Genomic DNA, 27,767 nt, shown 5'->3' with positions numbered 1-27,767 from the left:
CAAGAAACACAGGTTATGAAGGTAATAGGATCGAATAGCTTCGCGTGGATCGTTCGATTGTGGCAAATTACCCTGATCCGCGGCTTGGTCAGCTGCCTAGTTCTTATCGAAACCGCGACGCATGCCATCGAAAGCTAGTTAAGGATTTCGTGCGATGGATAAGCGATTTTACGCTGCTTCATCTTGATACAATTTACTATCTAACCAGATCAAGCAAAAGAACCGAATGAATACAAGAAACGATGAAGGCAATCGCGAGTCAATGAAGATGAATCGCCATTATTCACCACGGAATAACCATGGCCGGAAAAGTGCTTGATTGTTACAAAGTATCGGGAGACCAGGTACGTCGTTGCTGTGTGCGAGTACCAATGGCTCTCGTGTGTCTATTAGAAACCGTCCTCTTCCTGTGACTCGTGCAATCACAGACAACCTATTATCACCGACGACCCGTAATCACGCGGGGCAACGTGTAAAAAATTAATTGCGATCGCGGTTTGATAGATGTCCAAGTGGAAGCGGCTCGCCACAGGCAAATGACAGTGATCGGTAAATGCGTGCTACGGTGGAATTCAGCTTCGATTCAACGTGACTGAAATAATTTATTGGTTTCCGTTCGAGCATGGTTTCGAACGTGCACGTACTCATATGCGAACACCGCGCTGCGCGTTCGTGCATCGGCTAGGGAAACAGGCGGACGTGCTGTCCATAAATCTCAATGCACCGAATTTGTTTGGACCGCGCCGGGCTAACATTTTATAGCGATTAACTTCTTCCTTCCGACTGTGGAATAGATCCTCTAACCTTAACCTCTTCGTGATGCACTTCGTATGGGTGGCGAACCATGATGATTTTTCGCCGACCATCTTGTAGAAGCACGAATTTACATCCCTGTTGGTACGTATTAGGATGTTCACAGAATGCGAGCTTATACTTAGGAATGATTAGAAAACTATTCGTTATCCGGGTGCTTTTGCGCAATAATTCACCAATTAATCCTCCTTTGGAATTTCGCAATTTTAGAACACATACAAAAATCAAATAACTTTTACAATTGCTATTAGGGTTTAAATTACATAATGAGAATTCTAACAACAACCATCTACCCCAAAATTGTTCTACACGAATTTATCATTGACCAATAAATTGCAAACTTTCATTTGAATTTTTCTCTCCCTTGAGAGAAGCAGACAGTGAACACATAAAAGAATTCTTCCAAAGTCGCAACTGGGTTTCGCGAGGCATCGAAGTCACCGACTAGAATCTACCCTAGGCGACGTTACTTCTCCGGTATGCAAAACTCACGCGAGCATTCTCCACCTAAATGGCTGACATAAATCACAAGCAGCAAAGGGGATGGAATTATCATGCAAATTCTTGGAGCGAGTCGTTTCACCAGTTTTCAATTATGTCGGTGTCGCGGGGTCGAGCGGAGCTACGTCGTGAAATAATTCTCGCGATAGTTTCTACCCACGCGAGAGATCGCGATTCCGCCGAGAACTGCATCGCATCGAGCCACCGCGACGTCTGTAAATCAGCCAGCTGTCTCTTTCACCGTTTCTCTATGCAACGTCCTTGAAAATACCTCGACTATCTTTATGTGCTTTCGGTAAAATAACAATCGAGGTAACCGTGACCGTGACCAAAGTATGTCACGAGTTCACTGTACGTTCTCGTCACCTGCCAAACATAAGCAAAACGAGAATTCTTCCCCTTTGCTCGTAGACAGGATCTATATATTTTAAACGGCAAACCGGTCGACAACCGGTTCGATCGTTCTAGAGAGAATTCAAGATTTCCACGTATTTCGTTGGACATCGGTGGCGAATCGAGAGACTCGGTCTAATGTCCATGAGCAGAATCACATCCCCTTTTCGAGAAAATGCATTAACGAACGTTGTGGTCCGTAAGGGTATCGACTTAGCTGTGACAATTGACGAGAAGACTGGCGGTCGGCAACTCTCCATATAATTGGAATTGTTCGAAGGCATGGTCGGGATAGTTCTCTCAACAACGGCCGAAGATACGTACATAAATTTCGATTCAAACAACCGCTCTTGCCACAAGACCTACGGTCAAGAACGTAACAACGTTACAAATCCAAAAGAAACGATGTTCGCTGGTAACTGGTTAGAGTTCTGGTGGCTTTCCGTGTATCGCGAAAGGATACTATCCGGGAAAGGTATCTAGCGGTGATTAGCGTCGGGAAAAGGCATCCTCATGCTCGGGAAACCTATTAAGGGCTCTCTTCGATGCGGCTTGTTACGATGGATCTACCCTAATCAGGTGACGATCTACGCTGATCGATCGTGCTTCGCTGCTATTAACAAGGTCGCTATCAGAAATGAAGAGTAATTTTACGCCAGCATTGATTAATGAGTCGAGAAACGAGGGAGAATGAAAGTGGGAGGAATGAGAAGGAAGAAAAAAGAGTGAGAAGAAGTAAGAATACGCACCGTGGGAGAGCATCATCGATTCTACGTAGCGCAGACGTCGCCTTATATAGCGTGAACCCTCCCTTACGGCCCATTAAATCCGTACGCATTGCCAAGAAGTCGTAGAAAGATGGAGACAAAAAGAGGAGAGGCAATAGGAAGAGATGGAAAAGTCGATCGTGTCCTCTGCATGCAGACGTTTTTGTAAGTCGATCTCTTCCCGGTTCTCCAAGTCGTAATTCAGGAATCAGGAAGGAATGACCATCTTTTTATGGTACTTCTTACGGTTAACTTTATCAGAACACAAAAGCTGTTTCACAGCGTATATTATAGATTCATGAAAGCTTTTACTAGATCCCACACTAGGCGTATTATACAGAAACACAAGTAATATGAAAATAAGGAAGCAGATATGTTAAATGTATGATACAGGGACAAAGAACCGCGGGTACTGTGAAACTCGTACTTTGAAAGCTTTCCTAGACATCACATTAGAGATGATGCATAAAAACACAAACGGTATAAAAATAACTAACTAGATATGTCAAATGCAAGTTAAATGTAGTATGTCAGATGCAGGTTAAATGCAATACGTCAAATGCAGAGACATGGATCCTCTAGGCACTACTATGAAACCCGTACTCAAAGAAAACACATTGAAAGAAAGAAGTAGAGAATTTTATGCGAGATATAGAAAGGAGAAAATTATTGTAACATGTAATTGAAATACCTATATTATGCCAGAACACGCGAATACTGCGAATCTGATTTTTCAAACGAAATGTGCAATCTCATTTGCCTACGTATCCTACGTTTCCACAGACCTCACTAAAGAGAGGAAAATTCTAACAAGCCAGCAGTCGCTCGAAAAGTTGCTTCAAGACATATTGTCCCATTAGTCTCGCAAAGGATTAAAGCAAGTTCGATACACGAGGCTTCGTTGCAACTTCAGAAGATTGGAAAGGGCACGAAGGAATGAACACAGGCACAGTTGGCGATAAATCAAACGTTTAATTGAATTTCGCGCGTATTCGACGGACTATGAAATTCGATGTAGAATCGTAAGGAGGAAGGGAGAGAAGTTCATTAGCTCGGCCATTTGGTTGGTGGCAGAAATAAATTTCCTATAGTGTAATGTACGAGAAATGCAAGCTCTCCAAACTTTTCCTTCGTCGGATGCGACAAAGATTTACTATCGAGACTAGGCATGCAACTCACCAACCGCCGACTTATTCGTCATGTAAAATTGTTCGCTACGTGGAAAACCGTCTGAAAGCATCCGGCGGTCACGGATTGTGCTTTCCAACTACGTGCCACGAATCCCGGAATATGTATTTCGTTTCATGGGCGAATGCCGGGTAACGCGACCAAAACCACCTCTTCTGCGTGTTCAACCTCACTAACTTTTTAGTTAGAAATTGCTTGGAAGAAAAAAAAGATACACGGAAAATATGGATATTGAAATTGTTGGAACATAAAATTAACGTTATGTGATTGCGACATCTACGTTTATGAATTTCCGTAGAACTAATTGGTTATGCAGTTTTGTTTGTTTGTTATAGCATAATGGCCAACACCTTTTTTCTTTTTTGGGATATCGAAGAAGAAGAAGAAAGGTATTCTCTATTGTACACATAGTGAGATATTTGTGAATGATGCAAGTTACAGAATTATTAACAAATAAACATCAGTCTTATGCTTGTTCTTTAAAATTCAAAATCTACAGGAAGTCTAGTTGACCATCGTATTAGCTATTAAAGATCGCAGCAGCTAAGCCAGCAAGATAGTAAAAGCTTATAAAACTTATAAAATTTATGTACTTCGAATTATCAGTTCGCTTGTAAAGAATAATTATAGTCAGTGTTGTATATTCGAAATATCCAAAATTTATAAAATACAGTTGATCTTAATGTTTCTTATGCAGATTTCAACGATCTGTCAAAAAATGAATAATTTCAAATTTTAAGACATTTGATTTTTGCAAAGCAGCAGCTGCTTATAAAATAATGGGAAAAGCTATAAAATGGGAAAAGTGTTTAAAAAGATAGCTATCAGAAGAAAAAACGCATATGCATAAAAATCGAAATTCCCAAGTAATTTGTTTACGAGGAGTGTATCGCGGTGATGATCGGCAAGATTCCATAATAATTTGATTAACAGAGTCGTGAAGATGTAGTATGATATCCTGGACGATAATATCGACGACGATATCTACGTCGAATCTCAAGCGATAAAGGAGCCTTTAGACCCTGTCTGCCGTGAAAGTGACGTGCGGCGAATTGCAAACAACGATCCTGCGGAAGAAGGAGCTCAAGAGGGACAGGGCCTCCCTCCGCATTTACATCGATCGTAAATTCACCAGCCATAAACGTATATCTCGCCATTAGATTCCGCACCACCCGCGTCGCACGCTTCTCGAGGACATCGCATGTGTACGTACGGAGGGGTTTCACTGACATCAATTACTGCCACTTGACATATGCAGACTTGCCTTTGAACGTTTCTCGAAGACGAGTATAATTTTATTATGGCGTATCTTCCAATTAAAAAAATCCTCCATCATTTCTATCTGTTACCTTAAAACGTGGTTATTCTTTAACTCTTTCATACTTTACTTTATTAATTCTACACTTTACAATTATTTCAGTACATATTTTTAAAACAGTAGCTGATAAATTGATCAAGTTTTATGGAGGCTAAAGACAAACAATATTCTTCGATATTGTAATATCGTGCAACGTTTAAAAAATTGTTAAGAAATTGAAAAATCACCTGTTTAGTTCCAGAACCAAATATAAATAAAATTCTGACAATATGAAATTGATTGACGATTGGTGAATCTTAAAACTGCTTCTCTATAAAAAGTAGGAAATGTGACTTATTCGTGTATTTTTCCGATGTGTTTCTATTTATTATAATTAAATTGATACGATGAAATAAATACATATTTAACTAAGATTCTATTTACGCATATAAAAGACAATCTTATCAAAACCAAGTTTCAATAACTAGTAAAGGAAAGCTTTCCCTAAACAGTCCAACAGACAGCTTAAAACCTCCCCTAGGAATTCCTATTAAATTATCGATTAATATTCCGAGAACGGAAGCAGAGATTGATCGCGGCGGAGTTCCCTTCGATACTTGAAATATAATATACAGCTCGATTTACCCTCTGATTCCGTGGAAAAAAGGCGCACCCCAAACGGCACGAAATTAAGCTATCATTAAGAAACACGAGTTCCTTGAAGAGAAACCCCTGAAGGTAATTTACCCGAAGCTGGCGCACCCTAAACAGGCACAATAGAGCTGGCTGGAGTGGCTCGAAACGTCGTATCGAGAACTTTGGCGCGAATCTACGGCTTCCAAGACTTCAAAGGGAGCAAGTGGTCGCTCGATGGAAAATATACCGATATTGCTTCTATCAAAAGCGATATACGATAGAGACCTTGTAGTTTCCTAAAGAAAAGAAAGCGTGGAAACGACGAAACGAAACGAAATAAGAAAAGGGGAAAAAGGGAAAATAAGGAAGAAACTTGAAACACGATCGAAAAGAAAAAGATCTGAAAGAAAAGAAAGACGAGACTATATAGAGAGTTTGAAAGAAACCAGGATAGGATGGAAAATAAGGGGATATACTGAACGTCAAACAATACGTGTCTTACGAAGAGACCCAGCCTATGGGGGCCATTGTTTTGGTCACGTAGCCTTTCTCTCCCTTCTCTGCTCTATAAGAGCCTGCAGTATCTATCGCCGTTGTATCTGACGCATTCATCCAGCGTGTGTAACATCCTGAACGTTTCGAGGAACCTGTTACTTAACCAGGTATCAGATACCGGAGCATTTTTTTCATCCGGCATTATTCATCCTCTCCTACTGCACCGGTGAGCACGTTAATTGGCGTAGTTAAGCACTTATAGGGCCTACGATTCGCTAATTAGCTAATTGTAAGCAATTAATACGACCGGATGATAAACCAAAGCTCCCAACGCGGCGTTCAACGATACGGATAACGACACGGTAGAGAGACGTTATTAATCGACGATCGACTATTAATTACGGAACAATCGCGAAACGATCGTCGATTCTATTGTACTTGTTCAGTGAACAAGATAATTCCGTGCCGAGAGAATTTGTCAAAGCGTTGGCGCGAGCAATTGGCGAAGCAAGTTTGTTCGCCAGACGATCGGCTCCGAGGCAACGAGACTCTTGGCGCAACTCTTGTAATTGGCTCCACTTCGGCTCCGAGACTACTAAGGAAGTGTCTTCTTGTACGAGTAACGGAGTAACAGTGGTTCTCAAAATTCTCTCCTAGCACCTGCGCCACAGGATTCCTTCACGTACATCTGGTGTAAACACGTTCCTCGTCGTTTCACCTTTCTAAATTTCAAACCACTGCTTCTTTTCATTCGATCGCATTAACGATTATCATGTATTATAATATCTCACAACGGTACTTCTCGCGTCAATCCTTTCATAACGTTTCGTTTCGATGGTAGATTCTGTCACGAAAAAAAGAACGAATCATTACCAGCTGGCAATTATTTTATCTTTGATAGCGTAGGATATTTAGTATCTAATCTTTAGTTCCTTTATAGCGATAATCCCAGAAAAATTCGAATACGGTGTAATATTAAAGTTTAAATATTATACCTAACACAGCTGGTAATATTTATCTCTTATAAAAAGTACAAAGTGTCTATAGAAAGCTTACGCAAAAGAATTAAAAACCACGCCTATGAAGTTTTGATGATAAAAAACAATTATTTCCTGAATTACACTATCAAACAGCGAAGCATCGTGAAGAGGAGGTTCGCGCTTGCCAACTTCGCTATAGGTAAAGTCTGGGGGGTGCATAGAAGGAAAGGTAGAAAAATGATCGTTCGCGCGTGAAGGGAATATTGCGTATAGTGGAAGGCAAAATCCTTTCCATATCAATAATCGCTAGAAGTGCATCGAGAACCGGCGACACCGTTAACGGAATCTGATGTGGTCGGGCTGGGTCGATAAAACGAGGAAGCAGCAACGATCCCAGGAATCTCGTTCTCGTGTCAGTTCTATTTTTTCTTTCTCGGCGAGGAGAGCTTCCGTTTTCTCGCTCAACTGCCGGCCAGGATCGAGTTCCTCGAACGACCATTCGACGCTATTCAGACACCGATGATTCCCTCCGACGAGTGACAGAACAGCGATCCGATAGGAATGCTGAAAGCGAAGAAAGAACCAGGGGAATGCACTTTCGTTCCACAAAGCCAGGAATTTCAATGTACGACAGCTCGTTCCAAACACTTTCTCGACGCGGCCAATGAAATACCAGGAATTTTTACCAGCTACGTGTAATTAATAGAAGTATCCCAGCAATGGATAGTACGAGGGATGAAAAGAAAGTCAAGTTACCTCGGTGGTACGTAGTTCATTGCATACTAGGAAAATTTAGTTTTTCCATGTGTATTCGTGTATCATTCTGTTGCATTGATCGCACAATGCTGCATAGTTTTACTCGTGGATTACACAACTTGTGTGCGATTCAACTTTTACGAATGAAACACGTGTCTCTGGCAGAAATTCATAGAAATTCAGGCAATTTATCCCTTGTGGGAGTACAAGATTTTTGGTTGCTACAGCTGTACGATTTCCGGTTCGAGAAGATAAAATCTTTAAACTCATGCGGTTTCTTGGCGACCATATATTTTACTGGTCTCCTTATTTAACATGTCTTATTCAACATCTTTCTTCTTTTTTTAAGATAGCTAGAAATATTTAAGACTTCCCAAGTCTTTTTCTCTTGAAGCAAGGTAAGGAGGGCAATATAAAGAAATCTCATTTTCTCATGAGACCTCGAACTGCACATTAGAAACTGAATCACTTATGTATCCTCCATGAATATCTTCTTACGTAAAGCGCCCGAGACTAACTCAATTTCCTTCGTGATGTCGAGTTCCGTACAGTTTGAGTTTGACGATTTAATCGAAGAAAACCGAGCAACGTCGACGAGCCTTTTCAAGAAATCGTGGAACAACAATCTAGAATCTAGAGAATGGAAGAACAGGAAGCAGAACGGGTTGTACCTGGAATATCTCCTGTGGAAGGCGTATAAACTCTATAAAAGTCTCGAGCAACGTTCGATGTCCTGGAGCAACGAAAGAAACCATAGAATGAACGAGAAGCAAGAAGATACAAGGAAACAGCGAAAATAGAACTAATGAAGTTCAAAAATATCTTCAAGAGTTATTTGGTAGATAATATAACGTCGTTTTTATTTCCTTAGAGGCGGTTGCTCTTTTTTTACGACATTATAAGAAAATTTAACGCGCGTTTTATGTTTCTCCTGGCGCGATTCGAATGTTTGCGTTTCCTTAATCGATTAAAGCACGAGAAATACCATGAAAAATATTACCAGTATATACGAGATAACTAGCCGTTTGATACGACTGAATCCTGAAACTATGCTAAGCAGATGATAGTTTAATTTGTTTCAGTTTACTTATCGCTTTACTGAGAAACTCCTTAAAATTTGAATTTGCATCTTCTGTATCTCCAATTAGCCTCTAAGAACTAAATTAACCGTGTTCCTTAAAAGCTTCTACTATAATTACACACAAATGTATCATATTATGTATCCAATCTATTTCAAATACATATATAACATTTTGCATAAAATTATACGCCAGTGAAAAAGAAATAATTTGTGATCTATGTTCAACGAATACTTTATACTTTACTCCACGGTTGTGAACTCATCGTTTGAAGATAAAACAGAATTTACAGCGAACGATTATACATATCCTAAAAACTGAATACGAAATATTTAGTTAATTTAAAATAATTTACTGGATGCATACTTTCCAAACCGATCGTACATGTATCTTCCTTAAAATTCTTTTCAGAGATAAACCCTTTTGTAAATCCCTGCTATAGTAAATTACGTTGACACGATACATCGTATTATCAGAATATATGTATAGTCGGTGCTTTTCTTTTATCCAGATTCCGGCAATTCCCATTCCACAAAGGAGTACCCATTTATCGCTGCAGCTATCGCTAAGTATCTCAAGACAAGTGAGACATCAACTGGTGGGCCGTTCTAAATTTAGCATCAAACTCCTAAAATTACACCTTTTGGCCTTCCTATATGTTACGCCTCCAAAATAGCACGTGCCGCTACCTGACCCTCATAACAGCGGAAGATTTAACTGGAAATTATTGTCCCCGGGAGCGGATAGACGAAAACGGGATTGGAAACGCTCCATAATGGAGCACCTGTTAACCGATCCGTAGATGCTGCTAGATTAAACCTGAAAATCCAATTCCCCACCGGCACGATCCACCCTATTCTATCTTCTAACCATTCCCATAGCCATAGTGATACTTCCTTATTAAACGTAAGACACGTGCGACGGATTCTTCGGCTCGAGTTCCTTTCAAAACGTATCCTCCGGCATGGGATCACGATTAGAACCACGAGGAATCGTTTCTTCGAGGTGTATACTTGCGAGAGAGAGTCTCTGACACTTAACACCTACACGCGCGGTTGGTTGCAGGAAAGAATGCGGCGAATCGCGACGCGGTGGCTCAACCGGCCGATTCGATCTCACGGCCAAGGAGAAGACCGCGCGCGATGAATCGATTCGCGAGCCAGTAAGACGTGGAAACAATGGACAGAAGCGAGAAACAAAGAGGCGAAGAGAAAGAGACTGTGTGGTCGGTTCGAAGTAAAAGGATTCGAAAGGAATACCATCGTTCGGGAGAAAGAGGAAGAGAATATGTATAGGGGCTGAACTTAAAGCAACCAGCCGCGTCCGAAACATCCGCTGCCTGTTTTTTTCCCTTATTTCCATCCCCGCCCCCTCCATTTGTCTCAAGAATCCCCCCTTTTGCTTTCTTTTCTTCTCTCTTACCCTCGTCGGTAAGAGAGGCCTTCCTGCCGCAGGACCTAATGCGAGCCCCATTCAGCCATCACGTGGAGAAAAACGAGGCACAGGACTTTCGAAAGTCTAGCCTCACCTTAGCCACCAGCTGAAACCAGCTCCATTCCGACCAATCACGATCAACAAAAGCCATTTATACTTCTCTTTGAATCGTCGAATTATACCGAATCGCGGATGCTGTGACGATCTTAGCCTCCAATCGGGTTTAATATAACTGATAAAAAAAGAAACTCCGAGCAAACGTGCGTTGTCTCATAGTCGGGTTATGTAACAACTGGGATGTTAATCGAGTCGCTCATGACAAAGTAAGATCGGCAAGAGGCAGCGTAATTGACTCGATTTGCCCGGTTCTCTACCGGCTCGGCGAGATGCCGACGAAAATAAAGATCGATGGCGGCGATTACGGAATAAAAGATGAGAGTAAAAGCTCGCGAATTACGTCAGTCGGTTCGCCTTTATGGCGGAAGGGCACGTGAAACGTAATTGCAAGGCCACGAAATTTGTGCGCTGCCCCAAACCTCCATTCCCAGATCGTTAATTCCGCGCTAGCACTAACCCTGTCATTACGTATCTTCGGCAGTAAACTTTGATTACATGTTTCGTGCAAACGGAGGGAGAAAAAATTCGGAGGGAAAAAAAGCTTGACAGAGGGGTGAGGGAGTGGGGCAAAGCCGAAAACGGCGTTACCACCGATAATTGGACGCGTATGGCGGTATACGCTCCGCGTAAACGACCCCTTTTTCCCCCGCCAAATTTTCGAAGCATTAGGCCCGGATTCAAGTACTCTGCGGAGCATGTACGCGACGCGCCACGTACCGAGCATTATATAATGATCCCTCGTAATAATCGAAGAGGGAAAAAATCGATGAACGTTGTACATGCTCTGAAATTTTTAACAACGATTACGAAACGAAAGCCGTGTGTAATGTTCTCATTTACAATTAACTTTATTTAATTTTATCACGCAACGTGGTAAAACGTTCCCAAATTTGCTAAGAGTGAAACTATAGCGAGATCGTTGACTACATTCTCGAGAATAAGGTAGTTGATTAATGCGATAATGCTCTCATGTTTCATATGATACAACAAAATTTGCCTTATGTTCAACGGTATTTCATTTGCAAGCGGAGTATCTGTAAATTCTAATTATTACTTCAAATATTTGAAATATTTGAAATCTGTTCGTGTTTAAAGAGACATTAATGTTTATATAATTCACTTCTGCGAGAAACCTAGAATTGTCAGCGTGTTTTTGAAGAACGACAAGCTAAACGATAAACGAATTCATTTTTCTTAAAATTATTCTTTTTAGTGGATTATGTCTCATTTACAAAAACATGATAATATATTTCTTTCGATAATTAATAATTGATTATGATATCGTTTAAAGTTTATTAACTGTGAATTAACTACCTATTTATTTAAATCCCCACGTATCTTTGGGTGTCGATTCTATGACGCTCAAATATGATTGTTTTAAATCCAAACATATTTTACATCGCAAAATTTCCACCTTATGTAAATTACACATTGATAACCTTTCACCTGGTTGCAGTTCCGTTTAGTAGTTTACACGGTACGGTGCCTTCCGTTGAATTTTAACGAGCTGCGTAATTCCAGTTATACAAATATTATTCTCTCGAGACGGACGGCGTAATGACTGACGGAATCATTAAACATCGTTCGAGTAAACAGCCGTCGACGTGGAAGAGCGCGAACGTGGCACGCATCGGGCGCGTTAACCCGAGCCAAGGAAATGATCGTGGCTCTTTTTATTGCGTAATCGCGGTACTGGACAGGAAGGGCGTAAAACAGGACTGGTTAATTTTCGCGTTGAGTAATGCAACGATGCCTGGCTTCTTTTTTCACGCGTCAAACGGTTACCGTTAAACTTACGCTCGTCAATCTCACTTAATAGGCCCTGGTCATTAATCTGGCTACGTTCACGTGTACAGCATACAGCGTACAGGTAACCGGTCGCAAATGCGCGAACCGCGATTTTTAAGAAAATCAGTATCTATCAACTAATCACTTTCGTCGATTAATTAACAGTGGCACAGCTGATACCTCATCGAGCCTGACGATCCAACAACCGTTACCATAACTTCGTCTAATAAATTAACTATTACCGACCATGGGAACGTTTCGTAACCGACCATGGTACCTTGATCGTAAAATTTCTCCCTCATTTCATGGATGGATTCCCTTTCTCTCTGTGCGGTCGCCGTTTCTCGTTCGTGTAATCGAATTAGTTCCTTCGCGATTTTTCTAGTAGTTACCTCAGTGATCGTTCACTGATCTGATACTCAAAATCACGTCGCTCCGTGCTTTCACGATAATCTAATAACACGAAAAAATCATTTAACGGCGTCCTTCGTGTTCTGGTAAAATGTAATGGGAGCAAATACTTGCTTTTTTCTATTGGATGATATATTCGCGAAGATGTAAAGATAAAAGAATAGAAGTTCTTCGTATTTCTCATATTGTGTATATTTCATGCGGTTTTCCAGTCTCGTCTATTCGGACTTCGAGCAGTCAGGATGTAATTTAATTGTAAAAAAATGAAGTTGAATTTACAATAGAAACCAAATTCTATAACTACAATTCGTAGTATGAATGTACTACAATACGATACTACAAAGCAGAGAGTGAACTCTTCTAAATCATTCTGCACAATTCACTCAAGTGCTATGATCACTATGCACCAGAACGAATGCAAGTGAATCAACACACAACGCATATCGTTCACAGCAGGCGCAGCATTCATTCTACTAACCTCAAATATCCGTAGCGATTGCCTCTAGGACAATCAATTATTTTGAGGAGTACTTCTGGTGTGGCTCCCTTTATTCGTCTCTTCGTTCTCCCCTAAAAGAGAGAGTGTGCCGCCCTCCCGCATGAAACGTCCCAATTGCAAGTGGCTCTCGCGGAAACAAAACGAAAGAAACATGATTTACCGATGTCGGGAGCGGGATCGACGGATAGATAGACAGGCGAATGCTGGTCACGTGCGAAACCGTCATAAATCGACGAAAAAATTTTCTCCAACGATGCACCAGGGACTAGACGTTTAATAAGAGGCAGGTATATACGAGACGTTAGGAAAATTGAATGGAAACCTTGAATAAGGGAATACAGCACATTTTGAACAAATTTGAGTTATGGTGACGAACAAAGAAATGTTTCAAATCGGTACTCTATCGCGTGAATAATTTTTCTTCTAAATAATTTCTGCCATATTAGTAAGAGTAACCTATCCTAGGCTATATACATATGTATTACATTTAGTAATTAGAATCTTGTCAAATATAATTTGTGAAATTACGATGTGATTTCGTACGATTTATCTCTTTAATTTTATTTTGTCTGGTAGTCTGTAACACTAAAATATCCTTCTACTATACTGACGATACAGTCCCTGACGACTGTTTTAGTACACACAGATTGCAGATATTTCATCCGGTAGGCGTGTAATGTTGAACATAAGAAGCTGTGTCTGCAGTTTACAGAACAGTGTACCGAGAAGGTGTCCGAAATTTACGAAACAGCGCAATTTAAAAACCGCTTCCTCCCGAAATATACCAAGTTAGACCCCCTTATTCGTAGTTTCCATTCAATTCCTGGATAAATTTTAACCTCCAACGATACGTTAGATTTTACGATAGCCCGACTTCCTCGCGAGATGTTATTTCAGCGGGCTGGGCGTGTTAAGTACGGCGAGCGTGGATCGCGTTTATTCCTTTTTAGGTATTTACGATGTTCCACAGCGGAATAATGAAAAGGATACCGGGCACAGTCGATCATGCGCAAAAGTAACTGCATAGCGGTAAGTGAAAAGGAAGAAGCCGATTGGCGACTACCGACGCCGCTTGAATATATAATTTCCATTCCCAATGGAAACGTGCATATTCTCTCTGTACTGTAGAAATATTACCACGCAAGCTTTATAGGAATGTAATTTACTCGTCTGAAGCATTTTGAATCAAACATCGTGAAATAACTTGATCTTTTCTAATCATTAACTGCATCGTTGTGAAAAACTCGTTCAAAGAATAAAATCCCATAAAATACGATCGGTTAAAGAGATACCAACGAATGTGGACCGTAGAACGACACCTGGTTTCCATATTGGAGCGTGTGTGTCGATGACAGAAATTTATCGATCAATCGTTAACAGTCGTGAAAGATATCCTCTGGGGGATTCATTACACGCCCCCCAACGATGATAACGGCAACGTGCACTGCGATTTAAATGCGTGCATACATGGCAAACACCCCAATGGAGACGCGTGCTGCGTTCAATGGACATTCAGGAACAATCCATTTAACCCTTATTAGGTCAGTGTCAATGGCCAAGATTGAAACGCCAGCGAAACGGGTTTTGCCGTTGGTATAACACGAGCAGCGCGTTTTCAATGCGATTTCGAAACCGCAGTTGCATAATGCATAACAAGTGAAAATACGTCTGTAAAGGAATTGTCGTAGCGTCTCGTAACATAGCATCAAGTTATCGATGTTTTATACAGCAACGAGAGTGAAATTTTAATCGGTTCGGTGCAAACTCGATACGTGTATTGAGAAGACACTCCTTCAGTGACAACGTTATTCAATTTTTAATATTGCACAACGATCTAAGGTGTGTTGTAATCATTTTCTAAGGAAAAGTAAGTAAAACAAATACTTTTTCAATTCTTTTCATCACGGAAGATAAAAATCTTAGAAATCTCTCCGTAGTAAACGTGTTACGAATAGTGGGAAATGTATCGTTCCTTTGAAATGTTATTTAGTTAGCTCTCTATAGAGTTAACTTTCCATTTTATTTTCATACTAGTAAAAACAAATCGCAATTATCTCAAATGCCATGGTATAATTGCAAGTGGAATTAAACGGGCATAAATAGCCCGCCTCTTCATCCTCTACAATTCTCTGTACTTCTCTTTTTTGCTACGTTATATTACAGAGATTGTTGTTTGCTGTTGTCCAAATGAACTCCGGACTCATATACGCTATACATATACGCAAGGAACTTCATGATCCGATGGAGAGATCTCACGACCGAGAAGCTTTGTTTTGCGGCGCGAAATTTTGCTCAGACACACTTCAGAGTATCCCATGATCTCTCGGCTCTTCAAATATTCATGAGTGAACCAGCCGAACGAGCATATCCGATGCACTCCGAACGCATCCCAGACTCCAGTTCTTCCCTCCCATCCGTGCCGGCTCTTTGACCTCAGCACCATTCTGCATAACGGTGCATCGGCCTGGACGTTTGCCTATTATGTCACTATATTCGCTAAAGGATGCTGTGTACCGTAACTATAGCCTGGATAGAAGTTTCTTGAATTTTCCGAATCCGCGCACGATCGCCACCTTTACGGCATAAGATGGAATTCTATACAAGACGAAGAAAGAAATAAACCGTGCCTGGTTTCGGAAACTTTGACTTATCGTATAGGATAAAATTATACAATACGTGCCACCATTGTTTTATGCGTACAGATAGGGATGCACTGTTGTAAACGGTATGTTCAAATATCTTAATCATCGGTGCAATTATTTGTTTAAAAAAGATGCGGTATTGTATCGATTAGAGTAAGTATAGATATTAAGTAATTCTGCTGCAAAAACATGATGTATATTTTTATAATACATTTATATCTTTGAAAAATATTTTATGTTTATTATCGTTTCTTCATAAATACATAAAATTACGAGGAGTAATAACAATTATTAATATTATCTGATAGAAACGATAAAAAATTACTATAAAATCATTTTATTGATGCTCCTTTAAAAGCACGTGTATTATACAGTTCTAGCCTATGCAATAACGGACAGATTCATCATAAGGATGTACCCATAGTATTTACGGCCTATCAAACTTCATACTGAATTCCTACCGCTTCTCATGTTTCCTCTTAATGCACTTGCAAGTATACACACAGCTATTTCGTGATTTATATTCGAAATAAAATTTAATGCTGAACCGAGCATGTACGACTATATTATTGACAGATTCATCGATACCAACCCCTATTCGAGGGGTGAAACCGATTACCATAAGAAAATCACTGTCAAGTTCACGGGCAACCCATATTGTTTCGTTTTTCTGGGGTTGCTGGCTTACTACCCTAATAGCTTCATTTAAATTTCCATGTTAATATTCAATCTGCTTTCTTTTTGCTTTTTTTGGCTTGAAGCTGTGAGTTTGCTCTCTATTGTCTACCTCCTGTTTACTAAAAATATTCTATAAGTATCTAATAATAAAAAGGTTATAAATAAATATATAACGATTAATTATGAACAATAAATAGAATTTTACAAAGGCGGGGACATATCTAACTAAATTCTTGGACAATGCAGCTAAAGAATAGCAACACCTGACTTAAATTATATTCAACTTTGAAAGCAGAGATAATCTTTGCTACTATATAATTTTTTTATCGCTCAAAGGTAGCAGGAGTCGCAGCCTCAACCTGTTATTTGCGATTCGTTTCGTACCGAAAGACTCCTCTACTTGCAACTTCATGCTGTTTCGGAGCATACACTCCCCGGTTTACTTTACACTAATTGGCAGTAATCACTGCTTGACTCCGGTTCATGGGAAAGAGGGAAGTACTGCCACGAGACGTCTAAGATGTCCAATTTCTCTCAAAGACATGACTTCGTAACCTTCACTCTTCTCAAACCTCGAGTGTATGTACTTAACGTCTGTCAAGAAATTCCTGGCGCAATCGCTCACACGATACGCAAGGCGTTGAATCACAGACGTCTAACGTCCTACTTGAATATGTATCTGTTGATTAATCCTTACTAATCCAACAAGCGTATAATTAAATTCCAATCTTTAGATTTTAAATTTTTATACAATTTTCAATGTAAAAATATTCAAAGAATGGGATACGAAGGGAACAGTTCTACTCTCCAGTAGTGGTTTCCAATAAACATTTACACTTTTGAATATGGAACTCCTACCTCTTCCCTCATCCAATAAATATGATTTAAATATTGGAGCTGTCTCTTTGTTGCTGCAAATCTTTCAATTATCAATCGATAAAAAATAAGCCAGAAATCCATCGGCAAGGAATACTAGGAAATTCATTGACAATGGAAACAAAGACATCACAGGGTAAAACAATCGAAAACGAATCGTGGATATCTAGTCAGACGATCGCAAACACCTGCTCACTTCCAATAATTTCGTTTTCTAATCAAAGGGTCTGCTGCAATAAGATGGTATTTTCACTTTCCGGTAATTTGAATAAATCTACGAGAAGCAAAGTCAAACCATTTTTTTCAAGCATGCTACAGATTTGTAGTCAACTAAAATTCGAGGTAATAAACTTGTATATCTTTATGTGAAGCCATCTTCTGATAAACGCTATTTAGATACTGTCTCTTTATTGGTGCAAATCTTTTAATGGGTAAAAGAAATGCACGAATGGATACCAGTATATCCAGTTGTCTGCGCAGTGGTTAAATTGACAATACCAATCACCGGTCTTATCAAGTTTCGAACGAAGGAAACGCGTTCCTCATCATGCTAATAGCCAGAGAAAAGAAACTGAGCGTGTTCGTCAGTTGACTCTGTCCGAGAAAAAGAATTGACGACGGGGAGAACGATTCCGAGAATCAAAGGGTAAGATCACTCGCCACTAAAGGCCGTTTACAGCCTCGAGAGGGACTCCTCTCGCTCTTTCGACTCCCTTGAACCAGGAAGGTAAGTGAAAAGAAAGAGAAGAATTAGAACCATAAAAATCGTTAAAAAGTGCATGCTCGCGTTACTCGCATGTCTCGTCGTCTCTCTCCTTCGCCGAGGTATTCCCTTCACCGATACTTTCTCGTTTCGACGGCGTGTACACAGATCGTTTGCACACGCATCGTATGCTGCTATTTATGCCTATGTCTACTTATGTACGAAGCAGTCAGCACGTACGTGCCGAGCACGTAATATATCGCGTGTCCCAATCGAACTCTGCCACCCTAAAACTTCTCTCTCTTTCTATTCTCGATTCTCCTTTCCTATACAAATGGAAGCGAGGGTCTCTCAACAAATAGACCTGCCGCGTCGCCTGGAAATGGTTGTAGCCTGTGCGAGCAAACACGTACGACCGTTTCGAAGATCGTGTTATTTTTACGCCCATAGCTGTTCCTTTTCTCCGTCGTTCTTTTGGTAAATATACGAGAAACCTGTGGTTAAATGAGTCTTCAAATGGCCAATATCGAATGTTTGCTCGTTGTATCGGCACATGCCAATTATTGGGCCTATTCTAATGAATTCTAGTGGACATAAGAGGTTTTACGATGTATCGAAAATCGTAGTGCAAGAGGAAAGTGGTTAGTATCTCGGGTAATATAAAAAACACGTCCGAAATATGGAATGATAATTTATAGAATTTATACGTAGCTTCGTTTTCGATACCTACAGAAGTCTTTAATTTGAAAATTTATTGAACGCGCGTACTTGACTAATTCCTGATTGAATACGAATACATAATCGACAGGAGCTTATGCTAATTCTATATTCTATTATACGTGGAAATAAATCGGAAGTACGCAGTAAAATCTTTTCATTTGAAACTTGCTTCTCATGAAAATCAAATTTGAAAATTTAAGTATGAATGTACCAGGCTGATTCTTAATGAAACCTATTTAAATTCTATTTGAAGTTTCACACAAAAAAGAAGAAACATATATGATCTACATATTATGATCACATCTACATATTATGATCACCTAACGTTAACCACAAATGACTTGGATACACGATTATGATTTCCATATTCTAAGAATCTAAATAGTCTTACAGATATCGTCGTGATTTTTTCGCATTAGAAGGTTATAAAATTTGAAAGGCAAACGAGAATAAGTCGAGAGAATAAGTCGATCTTTACTTTTTAGTTATTCTACCTCAGACGCAAAGGTAACAATCTTATTTTATAGTGTGGAACAGCCGATCAACGCTATCTCCTGATAATTGCACGTTCGATTCAAGTGTATCCTGCTCGTGATCGGCGATCGACCAGATCGATTCAAGTGGAACAAGTAATTACAAACAGAGTGGACAAATGCCGCCTCGTTTGTTGCCAACGTTAACGGCTTACCGATTCCCACCTTCAACCGCAATCATCCATTCCCGTTTCTTTCTCCAATCAATTACCAGAGCGGCAACTATTCTTCGCGGAATGGTAGCCTTCGAATCGATTCAGTTGACTAAGCAGGCTGGTTAGGCGCAATTAAGAAAATCATCGCGGGAACAAGAGAATCCGCGAAAGAGCAAGAGAAACGAAGAGGAAACGAGAATGGAGCCGAAGAACCTATTCTCGATGTAATGATCTATGATGAAAATAGCCATACATCTTAACACTATGAAGATACACTAGAGGAGTGCTAATTGTTAGTTTATAATCTGTTGTATACGACTTTCTCAGAAGTCAATTAATTCTCTTAATTTCATCGCGCAAGTACACGATTAATATTCATTTTTCAAGGGACAACTTACAAGAGTCAAGAAACAGGTTATTTCCATAAGCGAATATATTGGAAGAAGATTACCTAAATGATAAATCTGAAACACAGTGTTCGTATCACCATAGTTTGTACTTTTCAATTTATGGAGTTGATCAATGTGACTTCTAAAAGGTACATATATTATTATTCATAAGTATTCAGATATTTTTTTAGACTTGTAATAATAGTATTTATATGCATGTTATCAAAATGTATAACCTAGTGTATTTAATAACTAGAAGCAGTATTTACTAGCTTCTTATGCAGATAAGACTACAAATTTAAAGCCTAATACATAATAAAGCCTATTACGTAGTAAATTTAAAAAAAAATTACACATATAATGTTAACAGTCTTGGTATCAATTTAAAAGAATCTTTTTTTATTTAGCCCAGTTCAACGATTAACTTGACTATCCTGAAAATAATAGAGATTTTCAAATAGCAAAATAGTTTCATAATATTTACTACGCAGATATTGCTACTGAATAACACTGTTATGGATGCAAATCAGTGATACAATTAGCATTGTGTTGCAATTTTGCAAGGTTAACGCTATGCTATTTGACATACTTATTAGATATCTAATAATATATGCATACAGGTATAAAGATTGCGAGATTTCCAGCTTACAGTTCCCATCATTGAAACGTAATCAGCACTAGATCTTATATTTCTAACGATACAACGTGTAACACATATTAGCGAGTGATTCTATTATTAGAAACATGAATCCATAAAATCTTATAGAGTTAATAATTCATATTCATATTGAAAGAGCGCATGTAAAATACGCAAAAAGCTTCGCTACAATAATTACTCTGTAAGAGCATTGCAGGTACTGAACATTCAGCAATGAAAATCCAATTCACAGTATACGTGTTAAACACGTTCGATCGTATACGCGTGTGCCACCTTTTCTTTCTTTTGCTTCGTTTTTTTTTCTTTCCCCTCTACTAGAACAGAGTCCTGCCAGTCTCTTTCACCCCCTACGGTCGGTGACTAACACACAAACCAGACGGTGCCCTTACCGTAAATCGCCGGCACACAGAAGAGAAACGAGGAGCACAGGGTGTGTGGTGAGCTCGTGCTCGTATACGTGTGTATACGTGTTTTACTGCGTGGGCGACCCCTTCGAATCGCGTATCGAGTGCCGACGAACTAACAGAAAAAGTGCACAGTGCACTTACACCTTCAAGACGAGCCTTAAATTACGATACACTTATGAAAATTTAACTACCCCATTTTCAACTCGTAACGAGTTTCGATCGAACGCCTGGAATTTCCACCGGCAAGTCAATTACACCATACTATAGATGCGTATTGGAGCGCGAGTTATATAGTTTGCAAATGGATATTCAGAAACGTTCACTACTTGATTAAATACGTTCTCTGCTACTGAAGTATAATGTTACATTGATTTAATCAATTACAACTTAATTGATGCAAAATCATATTTTTATAAGCATAACTAGAAAAACTAAACCTACGTTTGTCTCATCCTTCAAATATCATAATGGATACTTTACTTTCAGTGTCCTGTATATTTTTGCATATCATACATTTTATGCGTTTAAATATCCTATAAATACATAAACAGCATCATGTCTGTTAATGATCATAGACCAAACTGTTGAATACTTACTTTTACATATTTTGATAAAAAGCTCTGGAAAGATGAATGAAACAGTAAGCAACGAGGTTAAAGTGAACATTATTACTTAACAGATATCTCTGATGAAAAAGATATGCAAAGGTCCTAATGAAGTAAAATCATATTATAACAACAACGGGCGTATTTCAGCAAATCTCTGATTTAGCCTGGTAAAATCACCGTGCGAATTTTTTCAAAAATATGGTACATCAAACTGGGGCATAACGCATTCAACGCACCCACTTTTTCCAGTCCAATCAATCCCTGTGTCGCTATCAATATTCGTGACTGCCTCGTCCTGCGCGATGACGATAATCCCGTCGTAAAAATGATTTACGGGTCCCGTGTAATTTCCCTAGCCTTCTAGCAAATATATCGCCATAAAGGAAGGATACTTAACGATTAATGCAGATCACTGCAGGACCTTCGTGCTTCTACTCTGCTTCCATGAAGTCAATAATTTATTACGATGGGCTTTGGCTCGAGCCAGAGTCAATATTGACCGAGGCTGGGATAGAAGGCTACGGCGCCGTTCGTCGTGGCCTACAACAAATTCAATCGAAATGTGACTATCCCTAAATATTTGCCGCTGCTTTCTCCAGTTCGCTTCTCTCGGTTGCCGGATAAAGTCGAAAAAGAAAGGGTAAGAGAAAAAAATGAAGAAGGAGGGTGGAAAGAGCCTTTCGAAACGCGACCGGACGAGCCAATCAATATATATTTCGATGATCAAACAGGAGCAAAGATAGAGCATTATTACGGCGTTAAAACTGATCGGGGAAATCCAAGAGAAGACCCCAAGATTTATTACGCTACCCGGCCATTATGGATTTTCGATATTTCCTGCTCGACAGGAGAAAACTACTCCTCCCTCGACCGTCCGCCACTGAATGAACTTCCAGTTAATTCTTTGACAACGCATCACGAAGCACGTTCGTGGTTTAGACCCCGAAAATTCCACGCGATATCCTGTCCAATCGAAATACGTGGAAAGAAGAGTTGAAACGCGTATCTTATCGAGACACGAACGTGGTCGAAGGAAATTTGGAAGATCGAGACAGGAAGTGGCTCGATTCGTCGTTTCCTCGAACAACGGGAATCACTTGCTACGTCTAGCGAATCTGAAAACGTTCCACGTTGTTCTGGAACATTTTTGCCCACAATACGTAAAGAAAACTTAAGACTTAAATTACGAAATATTCATAATCGAAAAAAAATGTGTACAAGTGATGTTTCATAGGAATAAACCGAAGAACCAGCAAATATTTATATTTGAAAGAGAAAGTTTATCAAGTGAATCTTACCTTGCGATCGAGCACATGCTGCGATGGTATTTCTTTTTGAATGAAATGCAGGTCAAGCACAAGCTCCTTTATATTGGGCCTGGATCGTCAAGTTCTCTTGTGAATGTTGAAGCACCATTAATACCCGAACCAAACCAAACGAGCGCGCGACAACGACTGAGTGGAGGCAGCGGGAGCACGAGTTAAGAGTAGTACGAAGAGTGTCGGTAACCACCGAAGACGCCCGAAGTCGCATTCGAAAAGCCGATTCTTGTCAACTCGCGACCCTACCGTTTTCAACCCTTTCGTTTTATCCCTAATTAAGATTGGTAAACATAAGTCTCCGGCGACTTTTGACTTTTGTAGATGCATCGTCGCATACATACCGCTACCTTGCGCGCAAACACGTCGAAAGTGTCAGACCCCTCCAGTAAAATTCTATCGTTTGCGATTTCTCCAGAAACGCATCGAAGCGTTTTACAAAAAGAATTTAAAGATATTCGTGCATTGGCATGGTAGAATTATGTACTTTGATGACAATTAAATTAAGAACTAAGATGATGTCGAGATGATCGACTATCAGAAATTTTGAGAATGTAAAATTGTCTATGTGTCATATTTGAAATAAAAGTTGCCTAATAGAAAATTCTGACTATCAGAAGTTGTAAAACTACTGCCAGCTGAATGTAGAATGAAAGTAGAAATTAGAATACTATTCAAAGGTAAGCCTGATGTCTTTAAAGCAAACAAGCTTTAAAAACTTTTAATCCGCGCTAATGAGAAACTTAATTATTAAAATACAAAACGTGGAACTTGAAAAAAGAAACTTATAACATTCTTATCTTTAATTGGAAAATCTCACAGATTTCATAAAATTACAGATCTCGTAGATATTACGATCATGAATTAAGATATTGTTCCAATTAAATCTTCCAAGTAAATGAGTTTAAGAATCTTTCCTCCAACTCGCTAGAAACTAATACCAATGATTGTTGAAATAAGAGAAAGTAAAATTAAAGATTTGCTATTGCCCTTAATGCATAAAGAAGAAAAAAATATGGGTACTTACGCATCTTTAAACTTGTTGCGACTGGGGTACACCATCGAGGAAGCCAAGAAGGTCCGTCTGTATTAACCGATGCAACGGTACGCGATATAGTTTGTAACATATGAAAGGAGGGCCGATAGTTTCCCACAGAGCGTGTTCGCATCAGGCAGCACACTGGTTCTGCATACCCGTGTGCATTCGCGACGGAGTCGAGAATGCCGTTGCACTCGTAAAACATGAATTATACGTACGACACAACATTCAATGATGTCTTTATTGCGACCGATGTCGTCTACACAACGAGTATATATTCCTTCTAACAACGGTGTGTTTAAATCGACGAGATATCTCAAATTCCACCACACGTGTTAACATACAGACCGATATTTCTAGCGCGTTTCCTTTCAAAAATATCTCTCAACGTGCGTTACCAGAAACCACGATAACATGTCTATGCTAACACGCTTCCCTTTGAGTATACAGTGAAACGAATCACTCTTCCTCGAAACGGTATCTGTTGACGCAAGTCATTTTCATAAACGTAGAACAACGTACTTCACTCGGATCTTCGTGCATGGCTCACGATAAAAAACTACTTAAACAGATGTCGATGGCGAAGAACGCTCACCTCATGCATACTGATAGGGCCTGCAACACTTTGAATCGCCCCGAAATCTGTATTGTATATGTGGCGACCAATTCCAATCACTTCGGGCACGATTCGAAGCTTAAAACTCTTGGAAGTCTTGATAAGTCTTGAGAAGTCTTGAGTTCTTGAAATATTGAAAGCTTGCGAAGTATTGAAAGTCTTCAAAGTCTTGAACATCTTGAAACTCTCAAGAGTTTCGATAGGTTTCGAAAGCTTGATGAGTACTGAATATATTACAAGCTTCTTGTCCACTTTTGTTCGAACAGTACTTTTGACGTAAAATATTCAAGAAAATCCGGAAGCTTTGAGCTATTACCATACATACATCTATTTCAAGATGATCAACATTTTTAAGACTATCAAAATTTTAAAAAATCGAGATCTTATCAGAACTTCCAAGAGTTTTAAGCTTCGAGTCACGCTCGAAATGATTCGGACCTTTGGCCATATTATTATTATTATGATTACTATTAACAAGGTAAACAAAGATGTGATGCGGAGAAAAATAGATTACACACTAATATTTACAAAATGAAAGTGTATGTTCAAAACTGAAGTATATGTTCTAAGAAGTGCATCAAGGATAATTTGAATTATTCAAAAAGATCGATATCATAATGTACTGGCGTAATGACTTAACAAAGTGGACAATTCCATTAATGGATTTAAAATAGCCACAGGTGCTCCGTATGCACGAGGGAGTAATTTCTCAACGATCTAGGAAGTATGTAAAGAGACAACAATCGAATGATCGCGGAACAAGATATAGGACCTTTGGCTACATTACTTACGAACACGATGTCAAGAAATTTTCTTCTATTACTCAATGCCGGAAGATTAAAATTATTTAGCACTACGTGGTATTTCTGACAGCCGAAAGGCACAAGGTGATGATGTCCGCTATGTCTGACAGCGAGTTTTAAGAATTCATACTGAACACTCTCAACGTAATTGATGTGAATATACCCATACAGATACATGAACAGATTCGGAGCGATTCGAACTGTTTCGGATTTCATTATTATTCATGCATCACGAAAGCGGTAAAAGTACGGGACGAAAAATGCAAGCAGGAACTTTTCAGGGTAGACGGAAGTTTAATTAAAGTTTAACTAGCTAAAAACGAGTACAATTTATACTTTTTCAACGAATGAACCCGTAGGGATGCTGGTCGACCGCGGATCCAATCACCACGTATCGAATATTGTTCCTTTTTCAAGGCGTTATCCGAACGAGTATTTAACCGACGAATTCCATCGAGCTCGATCAAACGATCTCTTCTGATCAAACGTTCTCTTTCAGAGCATCTTTCAAAGCGAAGGGAAACCTATTGATTCCTTAATCGCTTGCTCAAGCTGCTGTAACATTTAATGTTGCTCAGCGTCGAGGACCAACTGCGCTTCAGCCAACGAAGCAATTAAACTTCAGCGACGAACAGGAAGTAAGCACCATACATACGACCATATCTTTTATGCAAACACACCCTTTATGTGTAAATCCAATTTTTCCACACGCCATATGTTGTAGGCGGTTTACGCAATCCTAGGATAGGAAGAGATATGAAAACGGGGCCATAAGGCTGGAACGGAGATGGCGAGGTTAGACACATTCTTCAGGATTATCTGTGAAGGAAAAACAGTTACGATAGCCGTTTTCATTGTGAAAATATTCACAATGAACGCGTTTCTTCTATCCTTGAAATCTCGGAACAGAGAGGAGGAAGAAAAAAAATGGTACAGTGGCTCATGAAGGTATTTGGATATTTATTGAGATATTTTGTGAGTGCGTTACATGAAACATTTTGAAATTCCATTAGCAATAAGACGCGATTATATTGAAACGAATCTGAAAATGCATACTCATAAAAGTTATATAAAGCTACAAGAGCTTTATGCAAATAGATGATAGATTCATGACGTTTTGTTAAAAATGTTTCAAGTATTTAAAAAAGACGAAAAAACATATTTAAATACATGATCAAAAGAAGAGACATTTCGGATGTGAAACTGGTTGGAAAATATTGAATTTTCAAATTACTCTTCTATAAAAGAGCATTCATGGCCTTTAAATGTTTTCTGACTCCTACATACATTTCCAAATTATTCTCAGATTAGATCAACATAATCACGATGGTCGTGTCTTGTTACGGTATTCATAAAATTTGAAAAAGTTTCGTGTAATCTAAGCTAAGGAGTCGAATAGTGCCATTGTATATAAGAATAGGAGGGTCGTGCAAGGCCTTTTGAACCTGTGAAATATTTAGCATTTCTCGATGTGACGGGCAGTAAATAATTTTGTAGCCGAGTCAGGACCAATGGTCCCTTTTTCTTTTTCTCCAAGGCACGTGCATAAGATATGCATCACGCGGCGGTTTTGCTCGCTTTTCTCGCGCGCCATGCACGAATTCGAGGAGAGCCTTCGCTCTTTTCGATCGTAAATAAGCGAACGCTTTCTATTCCCCTTTTTTAAACCGCGATACATGCTACGAGCTTTCTGCCCGACCGTTCCCCGTTCCCAGTACACCCTTGTCGCCTTTTTTCCCCCTCTTGTAGACTGACCAGTCGCTCCATGGTGCTTTCTTAACGCGTCATAAAAACGAGACAACGTACTTTACGGGCTTGCCGTCTTTTTGTTTCGAGAATATCTGCGTGACACGTGCTACGCCAACCGCGGAGAAACACTTATTAACATTCGTGCTACTATGATTTCTCTCTTTCTTCTATACTTTCACTTCTCGTGCAATTCGTTACGATACAGATGAAAAGAAATCAGCTAATAAATCAGACGAACACGACAGAAAAGAATCGAGAAAGTCTCCTGTATAACCAAATCGTAAAGAAATCCTGTGTCTCGTTCCTTCGATCGAGGTTATATCTTCTTAGATAATCTCATTCTACATCGCATTCCGAGATAAAATTACGATTCTTTAATATCTATTACGATTCTGGATCAGGAGTATTCTCATTAATTGCGGTCAGCAGTACACCGCTTTTGCGACGTGAAAATAAAGTAACCCTCTTTTATCGATGTAGCTACCATTAAAACGATTGCAACGCGCACCAATCTAATTCCGTTAAAACGCTTCTGCTACGTGTTTTCCCCGGCTTAATCTCGTAACCATGACTTCGCGTCTCCCTTGCAAAGCTTGGCTATTGAGTATCTTTCCCTCGAACGAATGGTAATTTGTAGAAGAAGACGATGACGTGCCCATAAACAAGGAAAAATCAACGTTTAGGACATTTTATCGATGATTATAATCCGATTAATGGG

At 39.5% G+C, this 27,767-nt stretch overlaps 1 protein-coding gene across 1 annotated transcript in view; it reads right to left on the bottom strand.

Moving 5' to 3' along the window:
* The window catches only part of LOC126923373 (uncharacterized), a 34,289-nt gene extending 11,292 nt beyond the window's left edge, over positions 1-22,997 (bottom strand). Inside the window, exon 1 of the mRNA XM_050736764.1 lies at positions 22,822-22,997. Within this exon, the coding sequence (XP_050592721.1) occupies positions 22,822-22,838 (17 nt within the window). The 5' untranslated portion in view covers positions 22,839-22,997. The remainder of the gene's footprint in view (positions 1-22,821) is intronic.
* Positions 22,998-27,767: the final 4,770 nt, after the last annotated feature.

The sequence above is a fragment of the Bombus affinis genome, chromosome 13 (genome assembly GCF_024516045.1).
Source record: "Bombus affinis isolate iyBomAffi1 chromosome 13, iyBomAffi1.2, whole genome shotgun sequence".
In the NCBI taxonomy this organism is placed as follows: Eukaryota; Metazoa; Arthropoda; class Insecta; order Hymenoptera; family Apidae; genus Bombus; species Bombus affinis.
This window is presented reverse-complemented; position numbering and strand designations above follow the sequence as displayed.